Source organism: Ursus maritimus, unplaced genomic scaffold, assembly GCF_017311325.1.
Source record: "Ursus maritimus isolate PB19 unplaced genomic scaffold, ASM1731132v1 scaffold_33, whole genome shotgun sequence".
Taxonomy (NCBI): Eukaryota; Metazoa; Chordata; class Mammalia; order Carnivora; family Ursidae; genus Ursus; species Ursus maritimus.
Genome location: NW_024425897.1, coordinates 24202552 through 24226657, shown reverse-complemented (window position 1 = coordinate 24226657; position 24106 = coordinate 24202552). Strand labels below are relative to the sequence as shown.

Sequence of the window (24106 nt, the reverse complement as noted above, 5' to 3'; positions counted from 1 at the left end):
TATTAACTGATCAGTGGGTATTTCCTTTTCTTTGACAAAAGACAATTGTTTTACTCTTTCTATAGGGTGTGATCACTTCTCACCATAGAGATCCAAATGAAAGAAAAAGAGAAGCAGAAGGGGAGGAATCCAGTATTTCTCAATGCAGTACATATAGTGGTACGCGAGGGAGAAACTTCTGTATGTCACTAGTTATATGTTTAATATGAATCAGTAAAAAATAGAACCGGGTTTACAGATTTACACTGGAAAATGCAACAACACAATTCACGTATCCGGGAAGTCAGGAGGCACGAGGAATTCCATCAGAGTGTGAAAGGGAAGACAATCACTTTTCAAAATTAGGCTTACTGGCCGTGTACAAATTCTGCCTGAAACATGACTAAATTTGTCTAGTCCACAAAGAAAATGCAGAGATTTGCCATGTGGCCACGATCTGGATGTGGTTGACAACCATTCGCCCCCACCCACCCCTGCATCATGCTGTCTATCCCCTCGTAAGGGGCCACAAGAGGAATTTCTCTCAAGCCTCAACTAAGAAAACCTATGCTTCACTGAAAACCAGCTTATCTTAAATCCATGGGTCTATGATTTCTGTATCTAATCATACTTGTGCTGACCTCCCCTCCTGGTTTTGTTTTACTCTCCTCCCAATATTACTTTCCCTCCTTCAGCCTCCACATCTTCCCTCATCAATTTATTTTGTGTATATATACAAAATAATACATACATCTTATAGTATATACATTTTTAAGGCTTCCTGAATTTTTAATTCTTTCTTTGGAATAGAGGAAATTAATCAACCAATTCATCGGGAATATTTAAAAATTTGAAGACAATACTAACTTTCTAAGGTAAGAATAACATATGTGGACTGAAACTCCTGTGACTTTAGTAACCTGTGATCCACTAAAGCTTCTAATAACGTTTATTTACACAGTTGACCCTCTTGTGCATTTTGCTCAGTCTGGTCCAGCGATGAGAATGTCTAATTCTGCATTGCTCTGTACATCTGGTTACACATGTGAATTAAATTCGCAGTGCACTTAATTTTTAAAAATTCTACAAAAATAAAGCACTGCATTTATTACAATTTTACAGAGAGGCATGCACACAGGAGTACGACAAATCACTGAAGCAAAAGTCTGTGGTCTGTAGGAGGTCAGGTGGCAGATGAATTTCAAGCTTTGCACATTCTGGCCCAGGGGTTACTGAGGAACACAGCTAACATGAAGAAGGATACCAATAGTAAGCCCTTGGCCACGCACTGACAATAAGGCTCCCCTGCAAGAAAATGAACCAAATGAAGCACAATTCTTATTTCTTAAATTTTTTGGTAATTATTTAGGTAGAAATAAGCCAAAACAGTAATAGTGATCGCTCTTAAGTGGCAACCTTATTAGTAAATCATTTAAAACTCTTTCTATGTGTTTTAAGTTTTCTGTGACACATACATATTTTTTAAAAATATTTTAATTGGCAAAACATAATGATAATCCTTCCAGAAATCTGCTTTACTCTACCTTGATAATACTGGGTCAATGGATATAGAAGTTGCGGCCAACACACGTCATTTCTGTTACAGTCATACTCTGTAAAATTGATCTGGAATCTAGGAAACATTTTAGAAGATTACAATAGGCACAACAAAGCACACTTTTGATGAAATGCATCGAAACATAATTAAAGAAATAAACTTCTTATTTTTGAGTATATGTTTTTCTGCTTCCTAATAACGTCAACAAGGTTGTCAACCGGATTACCTTGTCAGTGGGCGGGGTAACTGTGCAGGTATCTTAATAAACTGGACCGATGCACTGACAGGGAAAAGGTCGGCCTTATCCTCACAAGTAAGCCCACATTGGAACTGCCAGTTCACTGTAGAGAACCTGGGAGGAAAAGATTATGCAGGTAACATATCCATCACTCGTTTCTAGTCTGTTAAGAGCATCAGGGAACTGACAGCAACGATATAAATTGGGATTCTCTTAAAGAAGGCTCAAATTCTATTAGTTCTTTTTCCCCCTTTGGGCAATGTAAACTTTCCAACATAGGCACAAGGAGACAGAGTAGCACGGTGAACCTCACAGGCCGATCACCCCACTACAATAATAATATGATAAGAACAGCAGCAGCTAGCCATCTTGGAGGGTTTTCCAGGTGCTGGGCGGAGCACGAAGGTGCTTTACACGCATCTTGCAGGCACACACCGCATCACTCTCAGAACAGTGCTACCAGCCGCGTTTGGTGGTTAACATCAGTGGTTTCTGCCTATCCAGCATCCCATCCCCTTTCTTCTGGCAACTGCACCCCAGCTTCCCCTTGGGGAAACCCCCTCCCCACAGTGTTCCCTACTCGGTATGCATGGATTATTATGTCCCCGGATTTCGTCTTTGTACCCCGAGAGACCGTGCAGAATCCCTTCCACAGCTTTATAAATACTTGTGAGAACAAGCTACCATTATACACCTAGATGATAACATATTTCATTTATCCACATACTCATGTTGCTAATAATTGCAATTCATAAATAAACAATCAGATTGCACATTAGCATTTCCCTACTCTTTGGAGCACCAGCAAATTTACTGACTCTCTCTAAACTACACTTATCCAAGATGCAGTCATACCTTGTCTCTACGCCAAGAATCTCCTGCTGAGTAATCCCTTCCACGGCACCAGCATCTGAGATGAGGATGCGGATATGCAGTCGGGCAGGGATATCCACGCAGATGCCACTCACACTGTCAGGCGGGTCTGCACCTCTACCAGGGGCATCTGCACCTACAGAAATATCACGTTGTGCATTTTGGGGTTTTTTTGTTTTGTTTTGTTTTGTTTTTGTTTTTTTAAAGATTTTATTTATTTGACAGAGAGAGAGATAGCCAGCGAGAGAGGGAACACAAGCAGGGGGAGTGGGAGACGGAGAAGCAGGCTCCCAGCAGAGGAGCCTGACACAGGGCTCGATCCCAGAACGGCGGGATCACACCCTGGCGGAACGCAGACGCTTAATGACTGAGCCACCCAGGTGCCCCACCCGTTGTGCATTTTGGAAAGAAGAGTAAGTCTTCCTACAGTGCCATGATACAGGGGGGGAAATGAGAAATGTTAGGAATCACATTAACGCATCTCTCGTCTCTAACAGGCTCTCGGTATCATCACTCCTTAACAGTGCTGGCTCTCGTGTTCAAAATGTTTCCTTGTCTGTTAACTCAGTCACCGGAACTTTAAAATCCCAGACCCACATAATAAAACCAGACGTCCTGATTCAGTTCCCAACCTCCAAGCTCCCCCAGAGTTTTAGCAGAAATACCATCCAACTGTAGTAAAATGCCACGAGACTGAGCCCGTGCCGGCGCTATTCTAGTACAAGCCGTCTAAGACATTTAAAATCCAAGCTAACTACTTTAGTTAGTGTGGATTAAATAGTGAAGACGCAATTTCCTATTGTGTCGCCATAGAGTAACACGATGGTAGAGAATAAAACTAAGAAATTAGTAACTACAGGAGGCGAGTGGCAAGTTGTGAGGGAACTACTGGAGGGACTTGAAAGTTGGTGACAGTTTATGACTTCCAACTTCCTCCTCCTCGATCCACATGTTCGACATCTCTTCTATTTATCAACCAGGATCAAGACTGGTCTTGGCTTAGACAGGACACAGAAGCCAACTGCTCTCACCTCGCAGGCAACAAAATGTCATCACCTCATACTTCTCATGTAACCACCTGGGGTTCTCCTTCTTGAAACCTCCCGTTCTTTCTACTCCTTAGGTGCTTCACTGACCCCTTCCCTCCACCCTCAGGCATGCCACAGCCCATTCAGCCGGCCTCGTGGCAAAGCCCAGGGGCTGAAAAGCCCCAACCTCTGGTTTCTATTTCCAAATGAGGACCTAATTCTGGGCCTAGTGACTCGAGCGCGGGGCACAGGAGGATCGGTGAATCACAGCCTGAGAGCCCCATGGCCCCCAGGACCCCTCCCAAAGTCAGAGAGTGATATGGGGCCCTTCCAGCCCACAGACATATTACATGATCCCTCACCACCCAAAGAGGGCAGGGGACTGGGGTGTCATAATGATCCAAACCAAACTACAAGGGGCGAGGAGAGTGCAGGCACATGTCTGGATGGTCCTCCGTGTGAATTCCAGGCTGCTGAGCGGAAGTAACCTAAGGTAGTACAGACAGCAGGATTCGAAAAGCTGCTTCCCACCAGCCGGGCAGAGGGGAGGGGCACAGCAGGACCCTCAGTGACAGGAGGCGACTTAGGACAGCAGATGCTGCAGAGCCAAGTCACTTTTTCTGGCCCCAAAAGGCAATGCCATTAATTAGAGCACTAGAAGAAGCTCTCCTTCTGTTGGCACATTTCCACACTCAAGATTCCCCGACTTGCCAGCTAGGGAGCCAGCAAAGAGGCTGGAAGCCTGGGTTTGGGTTCCAGCTCTGCCACGACCCACTGAGCCCTCGGGCTTCTGCACTGACAGCTGAGTGAGCTGCAGCACAAGGGCCAGTTTCCGACTGACAGTGACCCCGGGCCTGCTGTGGATTTACCTGCAGGTAAGCGTGGCTCACGGCTACTGCCTGGGCCACACGCACTCCACCTCCTCGCACTGGATCCCCTGCGAGCCCGATGCTGCAAATGCCTCCGCCCAAAGGCACAGGACTCCAGCCTTTCTAACCGGCCTGGGTGGGGCCGGCTGTCCTTATCTGCCACACCTTCACTTCTTTCTGTTCTAACGGCGGTCCTGAGACACAATGCACACACCATACAATCCACCCAGTTAAAGTGTACAATTCTATGGTTTCGGTATATTCACAGAGCTGTGCAGCCATCACCAAATTCCATTTTTATTGCCCCAGAAAGAAACCCTGTATCCATTACCAGTCACACCTCACTTGGTCCCACCTGCGCCAGACCCTGGCTACCACCCATCTGCTCTCTGTTGCGACAGATCTGCCTGTTCTGGGCATTTCCAACACGTGGCACTGTACAGTTCGTGGTCATGTCTGTCTGGCTTCTTTCACTCGGTATCATCTTTTCAATCACCTTATTTTAAATTAACAACATTGCTTTTACAAATTACAAAGTCCGGTCTCGATTGCCCATATCCCTGGCAATCGAAAACAGCAATGCAAACTGAAACGCACTGAAAATCTTCAATCTTCATTTAGACTTCCTTTTACAAAAGCTGTTAGCTCATAAAACAACTGGGGACTCTGAACTTCATGTGGATTTCCTCTTAAAAAAAAAAAAGGAGGGGCGCCTGGGTGGTTCAGTCGGTTGGGCGTCTGTCTGCCTTCGGCTCGGGTCATGATCCCAGGGTCCTGGGATTGAGCCCCACATCAGGCTCCCTGCTCCACTGGGAGCCTGCCTCTTCCTCTCCTACTCCCCCTGCTTGTGTTCCCTCTCTTGCTGGCTGTTTCTCTCTCTGTCAAATAAATAAAATCTTTAAAAAGAAAAAAAAAAAAAACAAAAAAGGCATCATGAGTAAGAGGTAAAGGATGTAAGAGCCTGCTGCCCAGAGCGCTGACCTCTAAACAAACGTCAGTTGAGCCGCAGCGAAGAACGAAGACCCGCCCCGTGGGCTCCCACGCACAGCCAGCACAGGCACTCCCAGCAACAAGCTAGGCGCTGCTCATCTCTGCAGCTGTGACTTACGGATTATCTCGAGCCAGCCGTCACTAGGGTCGTTGTAATCAGAGTTGCCTCTCGTTGCAACATGAGTTGCTCGTATTAATGAGTCAAGTAGTTCAACAGCATTGTCCCTGCGAGAGAGTAAGACATTTCTCAGCGCCTGGCTAGCGGCTCTCATCTTGAAGTCCCTTCCAGGGAGCGTCCAGGTTGTGCTTGCTGGGGGCCTACATAAAAACTGCCCAAGGAAGTGGCATTAAAAGCTGGCTGGGCGTCCGCATTCTCTTCGATGGCCTTTCCAGGACAGACCCAAGCCACCAGGGGAAGACATACAGAAGCAAGCTTTTACTTTGGGTTTTAAATGTTAGTAATTTATGTTGGTATCATGTAGCTTACAGACTCCACTGAGTGTCATAAAACTTGGGAGGTACATAGATCACGTACCAAGTTACCAGGATAAATTTACAGGCCAAGTGATCCAATAGCAAAAGGAACCTAAATATTTTAGCTAGAATTTTGAGCCATAAGATGAAATTGGAACTTAGCGGGGGCGCCTGGGTGGCTCAGTCGTTAAGCGTCTGCCTTCGGCTCAGGGCGTGATCCCAGCGTTCTGGGATTGAGCCCTGCATCAGGCTCCTCCACTGGGAGCCTGCTTCTTCCTCTCCCATTCCCCCTGCTTGTGTTCCCTCCTCGCTGGTTGTCTCTCTGTCAAATAAATAAATAAAATCTTTTTTAAAAATTGCAACTTAGCGGGTGCCTGGGTGGCTCAGTTGGTTGAGCACCTGATTCGATTTTGGCTCCAGTCATGATCTCAGGGGTGTGAGATCAAGCCCTGCATTGTGCCCGTGCAAGGTGTGGAGCCTGCTTGGGATTCTCTCTCTCCTTCTCCCTCTCAAAAAAAAAAAAAAAAAAAAAGTATTGGAACTTACCATCCCTCCTTTCCGGTGATGTCACTGGCAGGTACAAACCTTATGAACCGCAAGGGAAAGACTCCGCAAACTCCAGCCTTATTCCCCACGACCAAGAGCCTTGCTGGTAACTTACGCCTGCAGTCTACTTCCCTGCTTAGTGCCTCCCCCATCTTTTCCCGACTCCCCTCTCAGGATGTGTTATAGATGAAATGGGGATAAGAATGTATGCAATTAAAAATCACCAGGAGATACCACTTCACACCTGCTAGGACGGCAACTATCAAAACAACAGAAACTAATCAGTGTTGGGAGGTGTCACATTCCCGGTAGAAACATAAAATGGTGCAGCCCCTGAAAATGATGTGGTGTTTCCTCAAAAAATTAAACATCTAATTACTATATGACCCAGCAATTCCACTCCTGGGTATACGCCCCAAATCACTGAAAGCAGGGACTCAAACAAAAACTGGCGCATGAACGTTCATAGCAGCACTGTTCAACAGCCGAAGCTGGAAACAACTCAAATGTCCATTGACGGCTGAATGGATAAACAAGATGGAGTACAGCCGTACGTGGAACGGAATTCAGTCACAAAGGGGAACTGACCGCTGTTACAGCACGGACAGACCTCGAAAACATTAAGCTGAGCTGGAGATGCCAGACACAAAAAGTCACCTATTGTAGGATTCCATTTATATGAAATGTCCAGAGTAGGTCAGTCCCTAGAGACAGAACACAGATTGGTGGTTGCCAGGGGCCAGGGGAGGGGAGAACAGAGAGGGATAGTTAATGGGTACAGGTTTTCTTCTGCAGAGATGAAAATGTTTTGGAACTAAATAGGGGTGATGGTTGTACTACACCATGAATGCACTAAATGTCACCGAACTATTTACTTTAAAATGATTAATTACATTATATGAATTTCACCTCAATTAAAAAAAATGTGAATGTATATGCACACCCATAAACACCCTTTGCAAATGCCACCCAGACTATTAGGTGCAAAGTTCTTTACACACCATGTAACAAGGCTTAGGTATTCTGTAAATGTTAATCACAAAAATTCTATCTGCCTCGTGCCCTTTTTATGTTTCCAGGGGTACTGGGTTCTAACGAGGAACCCAGTTCAGCTGAGCAACTGCATAAATATGGATGAAAGGGCTCTAGTCCCAAGAAAGAACTCTATTTTCCCTTCTATTGATCTTCAGATCAATTCTTTTTTTTTTTAAGTAGGCTCCACACCAGCATAGAGCCCAACACTGGGCTCAAACTCACCACACTGAGATCAAGACCTGGGCTGAGATCAAGAGTCAGATGCTTAACCGGCCGAGCCAGCCAGGCGCCCCTGAATCAGTTCTAGAGAAACTGTACATACTGTCCACTATCACTTACACACGTTCGTTACGCAGACTGTAATGTTTCACATTCGTGTTGCCTCTAGTATTCATGTGGTGAATTCATTTTAAGCGAACCCCTCAAAACGCAGGTAGATTCGCCAATGATATGCTCACCTGAGCCGCGTACAGTTTTCATGGATCCCAACTTCTAAAAGACATCCGGATAGTGCATTTTCTCCAAATAAAATGGGTTTGAAAGTTGCTGATGTACACAAACCCCTTCCAGCTAGAAAATAAAAAGATTATCCTCTTACTATTTTTGCTAAATGAAAGTAAAGATTTACTTCAAAGTTCTTGGAAACAAACAGAAAACAGTTTTCTGAAACTTTATTGGAAATAAAGTTTCCAATTTTCTCAAGAACTGAGGTCATCGTTACTCTAATCCTTTCAAAGCTGAACAAAGGCGCCTTTCTGTATCAGAACACCTGGCCCAGGATCAATGGTTTATGCTGACCGTGAAAGCTGATGCCTTCTGGCAGATGCGGGCACACACCACCAAGGCAAAGATTCCCATTGTTTGGAACAAAGTTACGGTCACATCTCCAGTTAGCACCGTCCTGGGCTACAGGCAACAATGACAAGAGACTCTCCAGAGAGCCCCATATTTAAAGATTTTATTTATTTATTTATTTATTTGAGAGAGAGAGAGAGAGAGAGAGAGCATGCGAGCGGGAACGGGAGGAGGGGCAGAGGGGGAGGGAAGGAGAGAATCTCCAGCGGACTCCCCACTGATCACGGAGCTGGACTCAAAGCTCAATCTCATGAGATATGACCTTGAGAGACCTTGAGACCTGAGCCAAAATCAAGAGTCAGACGCTCAACCGAGCCACCCAGGCGCCCCCATATTTAAATCTCTCTTATGAATAACCAGCACTTCGGGAGCAAACAACGTTAAATTTAAAAACAAACCAAAAAACAGCTGTAGAAGCCTGATCTCCTCCACCCTTCCCCCCACCTCCAGCTAAATAAACCAACCGGAATTTAAAGGGATTAACTACTTGATTAGATTCAAAATAAGGCAGTATTTCCAATTCTAGTTTATCTGAGAGCGAACCATATTACCAAACCAGATTACCCGACTGCCAAAGGTGTAAAGTCGTCTCATTATTCCTCCTGTTGGTATTTAGAGCTCGAACGGGCTTGCCAAGTTGGTAACCTAGACAGACGCAATAATGAGAAGCAGCTGAAGTTCACCCAACACAACTCCTCCTCATCAAACAGTATAAAAGAGGAACACACAACGAAAGGAAACTACAGGCAAAGCTTTGTCAACACACTTGAGAGAAGAAACTATCTTCATACGCTGTCTTTTGGTTTTTTTTAACAAAGATATTTGTGTGACTTTTTAAATAAGTTTCAAAAATAAAATTTGAAAAGGAACGAGCAGGCAGTAGTCGGTCCCGGCCCCCTCACGCTGGGAACCCGCCCCCAAGCAGGCCAGTTCCTGAGTACTCACTGAGTGATCACTACTGCCGGTCCCAGGCGCTTTGAAGGGAGACTTCCATCAAAGTAACCTTTCGATGGAACACCGTGCAGTCAGTCTGCCCCCCAAACCCCTGCCCCCGGCCTGATTCAGGTCCTATTTCCATTCTCTCCCATTAGTCTGCCTTACTGCTTCCACACTTTTTTTTAAAGGTTTTTAAGATATTATTCATTTATTCGACAGAGAGAGACAGTACAGCAGGGGGAGCAGCAGGGAGAGGGGGAAGCAGGCTCCCGCTGAGCAGAGAGCCTGATGAGGAGCTCGATCCCAGGATCCTGGGATCATGACCTGAGCCGAAGGCTGACGCCCAACCAAGTAAGCCACCCAGGTGCCCCTGCTTCTACCCTTTTATTATGAAAATGTTCACATGTACACAAGAGTTGACAGGAATACCACCCAAAATCAGCAACCCTGAATATCTAGCCTGATTGGTCTTCTCTGTATGACATAAGCATCTACATACATATTTATTTTTGGCAAGACCTTTCGAAAATAAGTTGTAGACTTGACACTTCACCTCCGAAAGCTCCAACGTACGTCCCCTGAAATGAAGGATATTCTTCTTCATAACCATGATACCAATATTTCTCCTAAGAAAATTAGTAATTCCTTACAATCAAATCACATCCAGTTCATACTTCTATTTCTTCCTATGTCCCCAAAACCATGTTTTAGAGCCGCTTTCACAAACCGAGATGCGATCAGGGTTCACGCACAGTGCTTGTGTTTCCCACGTTACTTCTCAGCATTCCTGAATCAGCAGCCTCCCCTCGGGCCGCTGGCCTGTCCCTGCCTACCTCCACCTGCTCTTTTCTGCCTCCCTGGCCGCCCCCGGTCATTCCCATTCCCAGCCGAGGTACAATCTCCTCCACACAGCCCAGAATAGAAACTTGCCGAGGGCAGAACTCTGAGTCACTCTGCTTTTCTTCCAGCACTGAGATCAGAACCTACACAAACGAGATACTTCACACAGGTCCTCAGTGATGGGAAGTTTGAGGTGAACAGTCAACATGCCACTTCTCTAAAGTTCTAGAGTGCCTGTGAGTCCGGCACACCTTTATTAATTCTCTTGCATTGTTCTCTATGCAAGAGAGAGAAGTGAAGTGCTAGAGAATGAATGGCCATATACACAGGCTATCTCACGGACTGATTGGTTCTGGCTCCTAAGCAATTTATTTTTTTTTGACAAGAGCGTCAACGTTTTTCACATAATCTGATGGTGTTTCTCAGAAATCCTGTGAAATTAAATCATGAAATAAAAACCCTTAAATTCCAGGAGCCTGCTTTGAAATCCAACCATAAAATCCAAAACTCCACATTAACAAGTACACTAAAATCTCATTTAAAAGAAATATATATATATGTAAAATGGATCATGCATTATTAAATCAATATATACAAATATTGAAAATCATCCAAACTAAAAAGTTATTTAAAATTGAAAAAGTTGGGGCGCCTGGGTGGCTCAGTCGTTGGGCGTCTGCCTTCGGCTCAGGGCATGATCCCGGCGTTCTGGGATCGAGCCCCACATCAGGCTCCTCCGCTGGGAGCCTGCTTCTTCCTCTCCCACTCCCCCTGCTTGTGTTCCCTCTCTCACTGGCTGTCTCTCTCTCTGTCAAATAAATAAATAAAATCTTAAAAAAAAAAAAAACCTGAAAAAGTTGTTCCTTCATGGTTACTTACCGCCTGATTAAGAACAGTAAAAGTAAGGGACAAGTTTTTAAAAAACAATGATAGTTTATCCAACATACACTCACTGAACACCTACTATGGTCCAAGTCAGTGCTGTCCAACAGAAATACAATGCAAACCACATATGTGATTTTAAAATATGACACATTTTTAGAATTTTTTAGACATTAAAAATTTTTTTCTGGTAGCCCCATTAAAAAAAAGAGAGAGAAAAAGTAGATGAAGTTAATTTGAATAATATATTTTATTCAACTCAAAATATCCAAATATTATCATTTCCACATATGAACATTGCGTGGCTAGAAGCTGGCATGTTGGACGTGCAGTCCTCCCTACTGTTTCAGGTGCTGAGGAGGCAACACCGAATTAAAGAAGCAAACAAATATACAACAAATCACGTGATGCTATATTTGTACATAATCACAAAATACACAACATGACCGGAAGTTCACAGTCCCCATGAAGTCTCTCCATGAAACCCCAGGTTAGGAACCCATCATCTATAGCTTCTTAGTTCTCTAAAAGCTTATTTTACCAACACTTCAAAGGCATTATCTTTTTTTTTTTTTTTTTTCAAAAGACTAGTAGCTAAAGAGAAAGAATGTTTTGCATTTACAACAACTTGCTACTATCTAGGACACTTCACGTAAAAAAAAAAGTTGTTATCAGAAAAAGAACGCAGTGTCACAAAAGAGAAAGAGAAAGGTTAGAGTCCCAAACTAAAATTGGAGAGAGTGACTTACAATCATTGTAGTACAAGAGTATTGAATTAAAATGTTTGTAGGATCAGCAATTGACACACATCGTCTTACCTGGATTTCCAGAAAATTCCTTTTCATCACCACTATTATAGCTTAAAAATTTAACTGTAAATCTCTGTGTCATGATCCCTAGAAATAAAACAAAATAAAAATATAATGTGCACCCTTTCACGACGGAAATTATCCCCCATAGTGTTATTTTCTTTACCTTATAATTACATTTTGACATGCAAAAGGAAAAAACGTTTTCTATTAAATCACAAATACAAATGAGAAACAAGACTGATTTAGTTTTACGTGTAATAATTATGAGAATCTTAGAGAAAGAAAAAAAATATTTTAAACTCAAAACATTCTCACCGCCCTCAACAAATTTACCTTTCTGGTGGGCATTAATTTCTGCCCTAATAATTTTGACATTTATTTCGCTGATTGTGTTATTATTCCATCTGAAAATATAATGTTCTTCCACAATCACGTTTCTGGAGGCTGATTCATTGCTTAAAAGTGTTTCTGCGAATAAAAAATACTTTCATAAATTAATGACCCTCCTTGGGTTCAGGTCGGTTATGGGCTCCATCAATCAGCACTGGCCCCCTCCTCCACAGCATCACAATGTCCTGGGTGAGCTCTGCCCTTTCCTTCCATTTCCGTACCCCCAGAATGTGGCTCAAAGCTCGATACAGAGCACATGCTCGGTCGAACGTTCATCAGAGATGAAGGACTACAGAATGTCAGCCCCTTAGGAGCAGAGGCCTGCTCACTAGCTCGCTACTATATTGTAGGTACTTTGCTAAGATCTGATGAATGAATACATTTCAGAATTTCGACACATTGTAAGGAAACACAGATATCCTTCATGAACCACAAAAATCCTGGTACTATTAGCCAAACTCTGAATAACTTCTTCGGCTGCATCAAAACTGCAAAGTTTAGTTATTTCAAAAAAGTAGGAGAAAAGAGAGCAAGAAGCGTACATGCTGGCTCCCTGAACAACACTGCGGAAAAGCTTCCCAGGCCCTGAAAACTAGCAGGGACCCCGGAGCCTGCAGACCCCGAACCCACAGAACTCAGGGCTGTGAGGAACTGGCTCCAGGGGGCAGAGATCTCTCTGAAGCAAGACAAGATGAAATAAGGAACAAACCACACGTGGAGCAGACAAAATTCTAAGTGTTGTGAAGTTCCTTAAATTCTTCATAAAAATCAATGTTCCTCTAGGATTATATATTACTTCTAAGAAATGACCTACATATTTCTGTAGAGGTGACATAAAAGAGCTAATTCAAGTACCTGTCCTGGTGATGTATTTGTCTGGGTCGGCTGCTTCCTCATAGATTACTTTTGGTGTAACAATGCCTGAAAAGATACAGAAGTTAGCCTCCCGGGGACGACATGGCCCAACACGCTCATGTTCACTTATTCAAGGGAAAGCTTATCAGGCAACTATGGTAACTGAGCTTGGCCTGTGTGCCAGCTACCAAAGTCTCTCCCACTCCCCAGATGCCACCTGTGGGAATCCCGCTGTTCTTGGCATCTGGTAATGACTGAGGAGGAGATTCCAGTCAGTGACAGTGATCCGGAGAGCTACTCTCCTGTAGGAACAAATGTGCGATCCACTGCCAGTGGGAACGGAAGATGGTGTGCTCGCTCTAGACGCGGTTTGCTGCTTCCTCGGCAAGTCACATCGCCATGTGACTCGGCAATCCCACAGCTGGGTGAACAGCCAAGAGAGACTGTCCACACAGACAGTCACACACATTCACAGCAGCACAACCACAGCTGCCAAAAAGCCCATCAAAGGATGAATGGACGCCATATGTGGCACAACTATTCATAGGATGGAAGAGGACCCAGCCATAAAAAAGGAGCAAGTTCTGGTCCGTGGCACAGCGTGGATGAGCCCTGCAAACAGGACACTCAGTGAAAGAAGCCTGACACAAAAGGCCACATATTACAGGATTCCTCTTACATGGAAAGCCCAGAACAAACAAATTCATAGAGACAGAAAGGGGATGAGTGGTCACTAGGGGTCAGGGTACAGGGTTTCCTTTAGGGGAAGGAAAATATTCTGGAACTAAACAGAGGGGGTGAGTGCACAGCACTGTGAAGGTACTAAAGGCCACTGAACTGTACACTTTAACAGGGTTAATTTTATGTTAGGTGAGTTTTACCTCCATGTGTAAAGACGAACAAATATGCAATGTGTTGCCCTATGGAACTGGACTTTTTCTGAAGAAAACATTTTCCTCCTGATTGGCAGTTGAAATATTTCAAGTTGATCCAGTAGAAGTGATTTATATCCTCATGAGATCACAGTTTATGTAGACACTCAGATATGTGTTCTCTTTTTTTTCTAAGATTTATTTATTCTTTTTAGAGAGAGAGAGAGCACATGCAAGAAGGGGCACAGGGAGAGAGAGAGAGGCAGAGAAGCAGACTCCTGCCAAGCATGAAGCCCGACAACGACTCGGGGCTCGATCCCATGACCCTGAGATAATGACCTGAATCGAAATCAAAAGTTGGTCGCTTCACTGAATGAGCCACCCGGGAGCCCCACATTCTTTTCTCAAACCAATCTAACGTACCTCCTACCGCACCACTCTTGATCTTCGCGTTGATAATACCATCTTGCTCTTGGTATACTTCCAAATTAGTAGTGCACCGAACATCGAAATTCTGAAGGAATGCCACTGGTGCGTTCTGCATGCACTGCCCAGCCAGGGACACCTGAGGGTAACGGGAAATCCCAGCAGGGCTATGGCCTCTCTTCAAATCATAAAATATAGGTCAGCGTCTCGTACGGGCATTCTTTCCGCAACCTGCTCTTACTGCTGGGTCAGTTTCAATAACGACAAGTTCACTGACTAGATGACCCAGAGATAAATTATCTAGTTAATTTGCTAATCAAAGTCTGGAAGCCGCTGGTTGAGGAGTAGAAGTATTGAACAAAAACGAAGAAAACTGCCTGCTCCATTTACTTTGCAGAAACATGATTATACTCAACTTCATTTTCTCTCCCTCGGGACAACTAGATTTTTGTTAAAACCATAAAAATGGATTCCTTGAACAGTGAAGAGAGATGGTTAAGACTCCCATGTTTTCGTCCCACAAATATGTTTACTCATGATTTTGGACTTAAAAAAAAAAAAATAAAGATTTCACATAAAACTCTAAGGCCTTGAGATATTTTTCAAAGTTCTGGAATATTATATTAAACTATATACTTATAGCTTACTAGAAATCGGCTGTTAAACTAACAGAAGTCCAGAATGGTAGTTATTTCCATGGAAATTGGTAGAATGTCTTTTGGTTGGTAAGTTCACTCTGAGATTTAGCAAAACGGTGGCTAATTTAAGAGGGACTGTTAAAAATAAAATCCACAGACCACAAAGAGTTGAGTGCCTGGGAAGTCCACAGGAGACAAATCAGTAACTTAAGATGAGATTTTTAAGAGCAGAAGTTAAATTAACAACAGGCTGGGAAAAGATGTTAAAGGGCCCTACAGCACACTAAGACGGAAACTCTTACCTGCGGGATGGTCAGGTAGGCCCTGGCCGCGGTCATGACTGCATCTCCTTGTCTGTAACCGAAGTCCGAAAAGTCTCTGGGGTCGGTACGCAGATGCACTTCAAAGGACCCGCGCCGCGCAGCGGACCTGTGAGCCAATGGGAAGGAGCATCACCAAACCAGCGGCTATTATCTGCTACAAACAATTCTTCTTTTCATTTTTGTTTTACTTCTTTAATTACAAAAATCAGGGGTGGACTAAAAGCCACAGAGCTGTGCCCTTGAAAGTGGTTGGTGGTTAACGCTATGCTACATGAATTCTACTTCAGGAAGCGTAGGCATAACAAAGCTGTAAAATCCGACACCAGGGAAAGGTACAAGAAAGAAAAGCAAGACCGCGAGAGCCCCGCACGCCTTCCCCAAAGCCCGGGAATCACGATTCACTGTGGGCGGTGTCACCCGTTTCTTTTCAGCGAGGCCCAGTTCTTTCAAGTGCTTCGCGCAAAGTACACTCGCGTGAGTATCTGAACGTCTAGACCCGAGAGGCGACCGCAGGCGGCGGGCCGGCCGCGCACGCGAGGCCGAGGGCACGCACACGGAGCCGTGGTAGAAGTAGCCCAGGAAGGGCGAGTTGGCGGGCGAGGACTGCACGCACAGCAACGGGGACCAGCCGGGGCCGCCGCGGCGCCGCTGCACGGAGCACTGGTGCTCAGACTCTGGGCTGACGTCGCCTCCGAAAGCGCCGGTGAAACAGGCCTCTCTGAAGAGCGCGGTGAGAGCCGACGAGCACTCCTGGAAAGGAAACGCAGAGGAGCGGGGAGCGCCCAGGGGCGTCTGCGGCGCCGCGTCCGCTCTCGGGGAGCAGCGCACGGCTGAGGAGGCTGAGGAGGCTGAGGAGGCTGAGGAGGCTGAGGAGACTGAGGAGGCTGAGGAGGCTGAGGAGGCTGAGGAGGCTGAGGAAGCGTGGAGCAGGAGTCTCTGTCCCGGCTGCTCCCGCTTAGGGCTCACAGGAAGTAAAAGCCTGCTAGAATCTCTCTCATCGACTCCCTGCTGAGCCTCCAGGTCAGGACTTTCAAACCTGCCAGGGAACTACATCCTTACTCAGGACGTAAGACGTGCCCACAAACAGAAAAAGAAAAAGAAAAAAAGAGAAAGAGACAAAGAAAAAGAAAAAAGAAAGAAAACAGTAGGAAGAGAAGATAATCTGGAATAGACTCCAAATGGGGAATAAAACAGAGTAAACGTCCCTCTTTGTAACTGTCATCACCACCCAGAGAAACCTACAGACATTTCGAGTCAGGGCAAACAGTCTGAACTCCGTAAGAATCCTTAAGGTCCTCACCATATGAGAACACGCCCCAATTAATGTCATCAAGAAGTGACTTGATTCCTGTATTTGGTTATTCACCCATATTCTTCCCTGTTTCATATAGCACTGAGAGCTAAAAGTTAAGTATGTCCTGAATCCCTTGTTTACTGACAGTAGAAAAATAGATTTTAAACAAGAACAATTCAAATTAAACAACTGATCGTGCCTAAAGTGGTAAGTAGCAGCTGTCAAAAGACACCACTGATCCAGAAGACTAAGGCCCATGGTTGGTGCTGTGTACGTCAGTACCAAATATGACAAACAAGTCAAGTCAGAAACCGGGCACACGACTGCAGTCCTGAAGACAGAGGAAGAGAACACCATCTTGACATTTCCACTGATACTGATTTATGACGTGCTGTATTTTTAAATTAAGTACAATTGTTATATGAGAATTCCAATATAAATGAAGGCCCTAAACTTTCCTTTTCTGCTTTGTAAAATCAATCACGACATAAATGTGCTCAATCACAAATGGGAGTGACTGGGGTCCCAGTAAATGTGCCACGTCTCTCATTCCTCTTAAATCGCAAAGGATTAGAAATATGCATTTGACCTGGATCAGGCAACGGTTTCCTAGCTAAGACACCAAAAGCACAGGCAACAAAAGAAAAGATTGATGAATCAGACTTCATCAAATTATAAGACTTTTGGGTTTCAAATGACACCAACAAGAAAGTGGACAATCTACACAATGGGGGACGTTTTTTGCAAATCACATACCTGATTTGGGACTAGTAACCAGAAGGTATAATGAACTCTTATAGTTTAACAACAACAAGACAACCCACTTAAAAAATGGGCAAAGGGTCTAAATAGACATTTCTTCAAAGATATACAAATGGCCAGTAAGCACATGAAAAGACGTTCAACATCACTTGCCACTGCAGAAATGCAAATCAAAATCACAATGAAATACCACTTCACACCCACGAGGATGGCTATAATCAAAAAGATTACCGTAACAAATGTAGGTGAGGACGTGGGAAAAATCGCAACCCTTCCACACTGCCACACTGCTACTGGGAATGTAAAACGGTGTGGCCACTTTGGAAAACAATTCCTCAAAAGGTTAAACATACAGCTGCCACAGACCAGAACAGTTCCACTCCTAGGTACTACACCCGACAGAAATGGAAACCCACGTCCAAACACTTGCATACAAATGTTCACAGGAGCTTTATTCATCACAGCCAAAAAGCAAAAGCAATCCAAATGTCCACCATCTGATAAACGGATCTGCAATCTGTGGTCCATCCCTGCAACGGAATGTGACTCCGCCATAAAAAGGAACGCAGCACTGACACCCACCACAACGTGGAACCCTCGAAAACAAGATGCGGAGTGAGAGAAGCCAGACACAGAAGGCCAAGCGCTGTCGGAATCCGCTTACGTGCAATGTCCAGAACAGGCCAATCCATAGAGCCAGAGCGCAGATGAAGAGGGGCCTGGGATGAGCAGCGGGCACGGGAGAGACTGCAGAGGGGCAAAGAGGTCTTTCTGGAGTGACAGAAACGTTCTCAAATGGGATTGTCGTGAGGGTTGTGCACCTCTACGCGTTCCCCAAAAAATCACTGAAACAATGTATTTTCCTTTCTTTTTACCTCTTTCCACAGAGGCTTCTCAATAAGATAGTAACACCACCCTCTCCGCATAATCATCTCAATCTTGACTTTATGTGAAGAGATACATTTTTTCCTTCCCTAAACTAGACTGACGGGACTAGACAAGGAAGCACTCAATTTGAAAACAAGCTGCAACACAAAACCCAATCTTAGTTTTCAAAGCCCGTCCCTCAAAAAGCCACGGATGGGGACCTACTGGTGTTCCACACAGGGTCTTGTACCCATAATCAGAAAGGACGTACCTGGTCACAGCAGCAGCGAATGTCACAGGCCCCGGCTGTCAGATTACAAGGACAAGGACCAAGAGGCTGATACACCTGGTTGGGAATAACAGTCACATTCTCTGAAAAGTACAAACGACAGAGAAGTCCAGCAATGAAGCACTCTGACAGAGCACTGCCACGTTTTTTGACACTCGAAAGAAAGCTGAACCATTGTTGTACAAATCACCACGACCAGATGTGACACACGAAGGAATCCCTGAGCTGTGCGTAAACCCTATCTGAGGCCTGTTATCTACTACTCCCAGAAAAACCCAAATATAGGAAAATACACTAGTTATGATAAACTGAAAGTCACAGTTGATCTTAAAGATAATCGAGTGACTAAAATTTACAAGTTGGGACAAATGTTAAGGCACCGATTTTATTTTTCAATATGCTGAACAATCCCTTTCGTAACACCAACGGACCTTGAGCATTGACTCCTTCAAATTCATTACCTCCCCCAGCAGATAAAACCGAAACCACGGTGACACTTCACACAGCTTATCTGGGGCCTATCTGGCCGCAAGATTATATCTAATCATGCTGCCTGCTCAACCTCATATCCCATCACACTGCAGACCAACTCTTCACATCCTGGTTCTGGTTCAAGTGTGAAAGTGTGGGGGAAATTAAGAATTTTTATGTGGATTGGAAAAGGAATATGGTATATTACATTTCAACCTCCTAACTCAAAATCCAGTGAGTAATGTTTCCAGTTTCTCTGCAATAATGTACCAGGTAAAATTTTCAGTCTGCTGAATTTTCCTTTTTTTAAGTAGGCTCCACACCCAGCATGGAGGCCACTGCAGGGCTCAAACTCATCACTGTGAGATCAAGACCTGAGCCAAGATCAAGAGTCGGACGCTTAACCAACTGAGCCACCCAAGCGCCCCTTGAATTTTACTTTTGCCCTAGGATTTGGGACATTTTGAAAAACTACGTAGCGACTACTTCTTTAAACTCTATGTACAATTAACTTCAATGATATGACAGCTGAAGCATCTAAAGAGCAGCTAACTAGAGTCTGTGCTACAACATAGTAAACCCCAGTATGTCAATGGCATCAGAAATGAGAAGGTCTGATTAACAGACTATGTTACTAAGACCAGGCAAGGCTCTGACCATCAGTATAATCAAACCCGTGGGACGGAAGCAAGGCATTTTAGAATAGGGTTTTACTATATGATATATAGATAGATGTCTGTGCATCTATCTATATGTCTCCTCTGCCGTTTGCTAGCTTCATTGTTATTAGGCATACCACGTACCTCCTGTCTGTCCTTCCATCCTTTTTCTTGTTCTGAGCTCTGTCTGACTGGGTGCAAAATGTTTCATACCTTCATGGGGTCAGAGTGGACATCTCATAATTACCAATATACAAAGACTCTAATTTTCCTAAGTTTGGCTATTTGTACAAAGATGTTTTAAAATATTACCTAAATGTAGTCAATATTTTTTAAATGAATTTTATTTATTACCTAAATGTAGTCAAGTCAATATCTTTTAAAAGAAGAAAAGCCACCACTTCGAATGGTATAGCTACCATTAATCCGTCCCATAGTGGGTTTTTTGCACCCACTGGATATTATTTTGTTGGTTTATTCTGAATTTTAAACATTAGAGAATGTTTTTTCTTCTAAAAACAAAACTTAAAACCTTTAAATAGGTCACAGATTCACATGTTCAAAGAGCTCAAGAGGATCTAAAAAAAGGTACACGGTGAAGTCCTCACAGCCAACCCCTTCCTGTTCGCACATCACTCCCCCAAATGGTCTCCCGTGGTTGGCATCTCAGATAGCATTCCAGAACTTCTTAATGCAAATATAAATACATATTCTCCTTCCATGCTGTAGGCACCCATCTGCATCTGCTTTCTGCAGCTGGCGATTTATCTCGGAGACCCTTCGGTGCGAGAACATAGAGGGCAGAGCGGCCCACTGAATGGCACTGCCTCGACTTATCCCATCCTCCTCCACTTTCAAAATCACAAGGAGGACCACAGCGAGGGGATGTGATGAGGGAAGTCATGGCGTGGGAGTCTCAAAGTGACAGGCCGTTGCTACTAAGGAGGAACGCATCTCCCTTCATCTCAGATGACCGGAAAGGCAAGAGATGCCGGATCTGGGTGCAGGAGACAGGGAGCATGGCAGTGGCACCAAAGTGGACCCCTCACCACTGGCACACCTACGTTCTCTTGTTCTGAGAACTCTGCCATGGGAAAGGGAGACTAACACAATACCATTTTCAAGTCCAAACACACGTGTGCGCGGTGACATCTGCTACAGCGCTGGTTACACGTCACAAGCTGGAAGTGCTATGCAATGGAATGCTATGCAGCTTAAAAAGAACGAGGTGAACCTACATTTATATGGAATTTATTTTTGAAAGGTACAGAATAGTAAATTGTGTGTCATTAGTGTGTGTGTGTGTGTGTGTGTGTGTGTGTGTTGTTTTTAAACAAGAGAATACCACGCACTTCCATAAGTATAAATTAAGAGGCTGTCTCTGGAAAGGGAGCTGGTGGCCAAATGCTTTCACCGAAAATCTATTGTGGGTTTTTTGTTTGCTTTGTAAACTCCTTCATTAATCTTTCCCTTGCTTTTTTGTTTTTGGTTGTGTTTTAAGATGGAGTCACAAGTGTCAATACACAGAAACAAACTTCACTTTCTCCCTCAAAGGCAGTCTCCAAGGATACAAACAGTAGAGCAAAACAAACTAGATCTTAACTAAGTAAAATAGGACAAAGTGGAAATTTCTAAAGTAAGAAAATTAAACAAAAGGGAAGTATGCTTAGGAGGGCAAGACTGACTCAAGAGCAGATTACGTGGCATACGCTTAGAGTCCAACAGATAATGTTTGGCATGAATGTTTTGATTGTCAAAGATTTTCTTACCTGATGCATTATGGGCCAAAGAAGAGTTGGCATAAATTTCCACTTGAATGAGCAGATGGGCTAAACAGGATGAATTGCGAGATGCTGAAACCAGAAGAGTCTGGACCATACATGGGGACTCTGAGAAGGAATCCGTCTCATTAGAGGAACACCTTTGCTGACCCCTCTTCAACCTCACTGTCACATCCAACGCATTCTGAAAGGAAAATATGCTGTCCCTTTTAAAGTGACTCAACACAGCACGAATCATTGTAAGAACACATAATGGAAAACATAATAAAATCACGCACCAGCCTCAGTTCACTTTACAAAAGGAGAACCGTATACAAAGATGACATCATTCTGTTCAATCCCACCCCTTAAGTCTATGGCAATATGCAAGCCCTGATTCCTAATCCTCCGTTTAACAGAAAGGCAACCAACTTTTGGATAGTTAGAGAAGACTAAACACAGGTCTGTGTGATAAATTATCTCAGTGTGTCCAGCACCTTTTTAGTTTCTTTATCATCCTACCAGCATATCAGCAGAACATTAAATGCACACACAAAAAGTCAATGAAAACAGTCCCCAGTTCCTGGGATGCAAGCAAAGTCTGCCTTTCTCAGCCTTTATCTCCAGAACTGATGTCTTGCACATACTAGGCACTCAATAAAACATTTATTAAATGGAAGGTATTTCCTCTCTCCCGGCTTGAGTGTAAGCTCAGACTGGGTGAGCTTAGTGGTTCATGAAGATTTTTGAGTCACAGATCCATCTGATAATCTGATGGAAGCTGGCAACCCTCTCACCAGAAAAATGCACGCATAATGTTACAGACAATTTCAGAGGGTTCTTAAACTTCTTGAAAGTCGTCCAAGGACCCCTGACCCTCGCATAAGCACCTCTGGGCTGCGCAGGTGTCTACTAGATCTGATAACACACAGTTTCATGGTAGTTTCAAGCACAGAGAACACTACATCATGTTCAACCAAGACAGCACTGCAGAAACACTAACTGTGGGTTTCCACAGGTGCTACTGAGAACATTTGACCTCTGGCCTTACCACAGTGGGGGTCACAGTCAAGCTCCAGTCTCCTGTCTCATTGGTCAGCAGTCCACAAGCTGGAACAGGCAATAATCCTATAGGAGAGAAGATTAGGATGCAAGGCAGTGTTGCCCAGCAGCTAAGGGTGTGCATGCTGGAATCAGGCTCCCTAGGAGGGAATCCTTTTCAAAGCCAAGGATTGGGCCCTTCACAAGCTGTGCAACTTTGGACGAGTGACAACCTCTCTGAACTGTAGTGTCTTGATTTGTTAAATGGCATGGAAGGATATTACTGTTCTTACTAGGAAAATGTGGTGATGCATATAAAGCACAGAGGACAGATAGCTCAGTAAGTGCTAGCCATTATTGTCTCAAGCTTTCTTTCCCTGAGCCTGTCCGTTGGTCCTCTTTGGTCCACAGCAGGCCCCCATCCCTGCTCCCATGGCGACTTTGCAGGGGACGGCAGCTGGGGAACCCCGGGGATGCCACCTCCTGCGATGCCACCTCCCGGGCTCCTTGGGTGGCCTGGCCCTGGCCCAACACCCCCCACCCTCCCCACGGGAAGAGCCGGACGCTTTACCTTCCTTGTCCTGCAGCAGGGCCAGGGACACGGTCACATCCTCGGTGCCTCCGACCAGGGACGCACTGACCACGGGGCCGGTCATGCGGATGAAAGCAGGAATGAAAACTAGGCGAGAAGGAAGGGGAAGGGCGGACTTACTAGTTGTAAGGACTCCGGGAGGAGTCCCAAGTCTGGTCCCTTAAACGCCTCGTCCCCAAACTCCTCGCCCACCCCCAACCCCGGCCTGCAGGCCCCAGTCCTGCGGTACACACCCAGGTTCCCCCACAGCGGCCTCAGGAAGCCCAGCAGAAGGAGGAGCCTCAAGAGCAGAGGCGCCGGCGGCGGCAAGCCCATGCCTGGCGTCTGGCTGGGCTCGCTTCACAGAACCGCGCCCGCCTTAGAATCCGGGAAGCACCGGACCCGAAGACCCGGCCCGCGCCGCCTTGCCGCCGCCATCTTGTCAAGCCAACCGGAGCTATGGCAACCACCAATCGGCCGCGGGCCTGGAGAGCGGCGGGCGATGATTGGGCGGACAGCGAGAGAGCCCGCCCCCGGCCCGGGCCCCAGCATCCTGACCCCGCCCACAGGCCCTGCGTCCTTGTACCTCCGCCCAAGGGGATCGGGAAAGAGCAAGAGTCTGCGTCCAGTTTAAATAGAGCTTCCCCAACCTAGATTTAATTCATCGCACTGCAAGAGCAAGCCTACGGACACTAGCTTCTTAAACACGATCCTTAATAAACTTGATTTTTATGGGGACTTTGGGAGGACAAAAAGGGGTGAGGCTGCACTGCTGTAATGGTGTAGCGCTGCTCAATTGTTTTCATTATCCTTCTCCCAGTTTTTTGAAGAGTTTTGTGTTGTTTTTACCGCACTGAGCTGTCAGCACTCGGAAAGCAGATCTTAAAAGAACACAAAACGTTTTGCGCAGCGTTAGGACCGATGCCAAAGTATCTGAACTCTTAGGTCCTTAGCCTCAAAGCATCCCACGCGT

The 24106-nt window shown here is 45.0% G+C and overlaps 1 protein-coding gene across 3 annotated transcripts; it reads right to left on the bottom strand.

Annotated features, from left to right (window-relative positions):
* Positions 1 to 185: 185 nt before the first annotated feature.
* On the bottom strand, positions 186 to 23595 carry TCTN2 (tectonic family member 2). 3 transcript variants are annotated; one of them, XM_040620018.1, is made up of 18 exons: positions 23388 to 23595; positions 23134 to 23241; positions 22573 to 22649; positions 21531 to 21726; positions 18614 to 18714; positions 15973 to 16169; positions 15399 to 15525; positions 14456 to 14597; positions 13161 to 13226; positions 12249 to 12383; positions 11922 to 11999; positions 9010 to 9090; positions 8049 to 8160; positions 5654 to 5760; positions 2631 to 2784; positions 1764 to 1889; positions 1524 to 1612; positions 186 to 1284 (listed from the first exon to the last, which is right to left on the bottom strand). In XM_040620018.1, the coding sequence occupies exons 1-18, from the start codon at positions 23467 to 23469 to the stop codon at positions 1181 to 1183; spliced, it is 2082 nt and encodes a 693-aa protein (XP_040475952.1). In that variant the 5' UTR covers positions 23470 to 23595; the 3' UTR covers positions 186 to 1180. The 3 variants fall into 3 exon arrangements, with proteins under 3 accessions (XP_040475952.1, XP_040475953.1, XP_040475954.1); XM_040620019.1 differs by having other exon boundaries at positions 16033 to 16169; XM_040620020.1 differs by lacking the exon at positions 9010 to 9090.
* Positions 23596 to 24106: the final 511 nt, after the last annotated feature.

What these genes read in the sequence shown, in the direction of transcription:
- TCTN2 (XM_040620018.1), bottom strand. Translation starts at nt 23,469, where the DNA reads ATGGGCTTGCCGCCGCCGGCGCCTCTGCTCTTGAGGCTCCTCCTTCTG. An exon ending in CCTGCTGCAGGACAAGGAAG is followed by an intron (nt 22,650 to 23,133) that starts GTAAAGCGTCCG and finishes TCTCTCCTATAG; the next exon opens with GATTATTGCCTGTTCCAGCT. An exon ending in TTACCCCGCCCACTGACAAG is followed by an intron (nt 1,613 to 1,763) that starts GTAATCCGGTTG and finishes AATGTTTCCTAG; the next exon opens with ATTCCAGATCAATTTTACAG.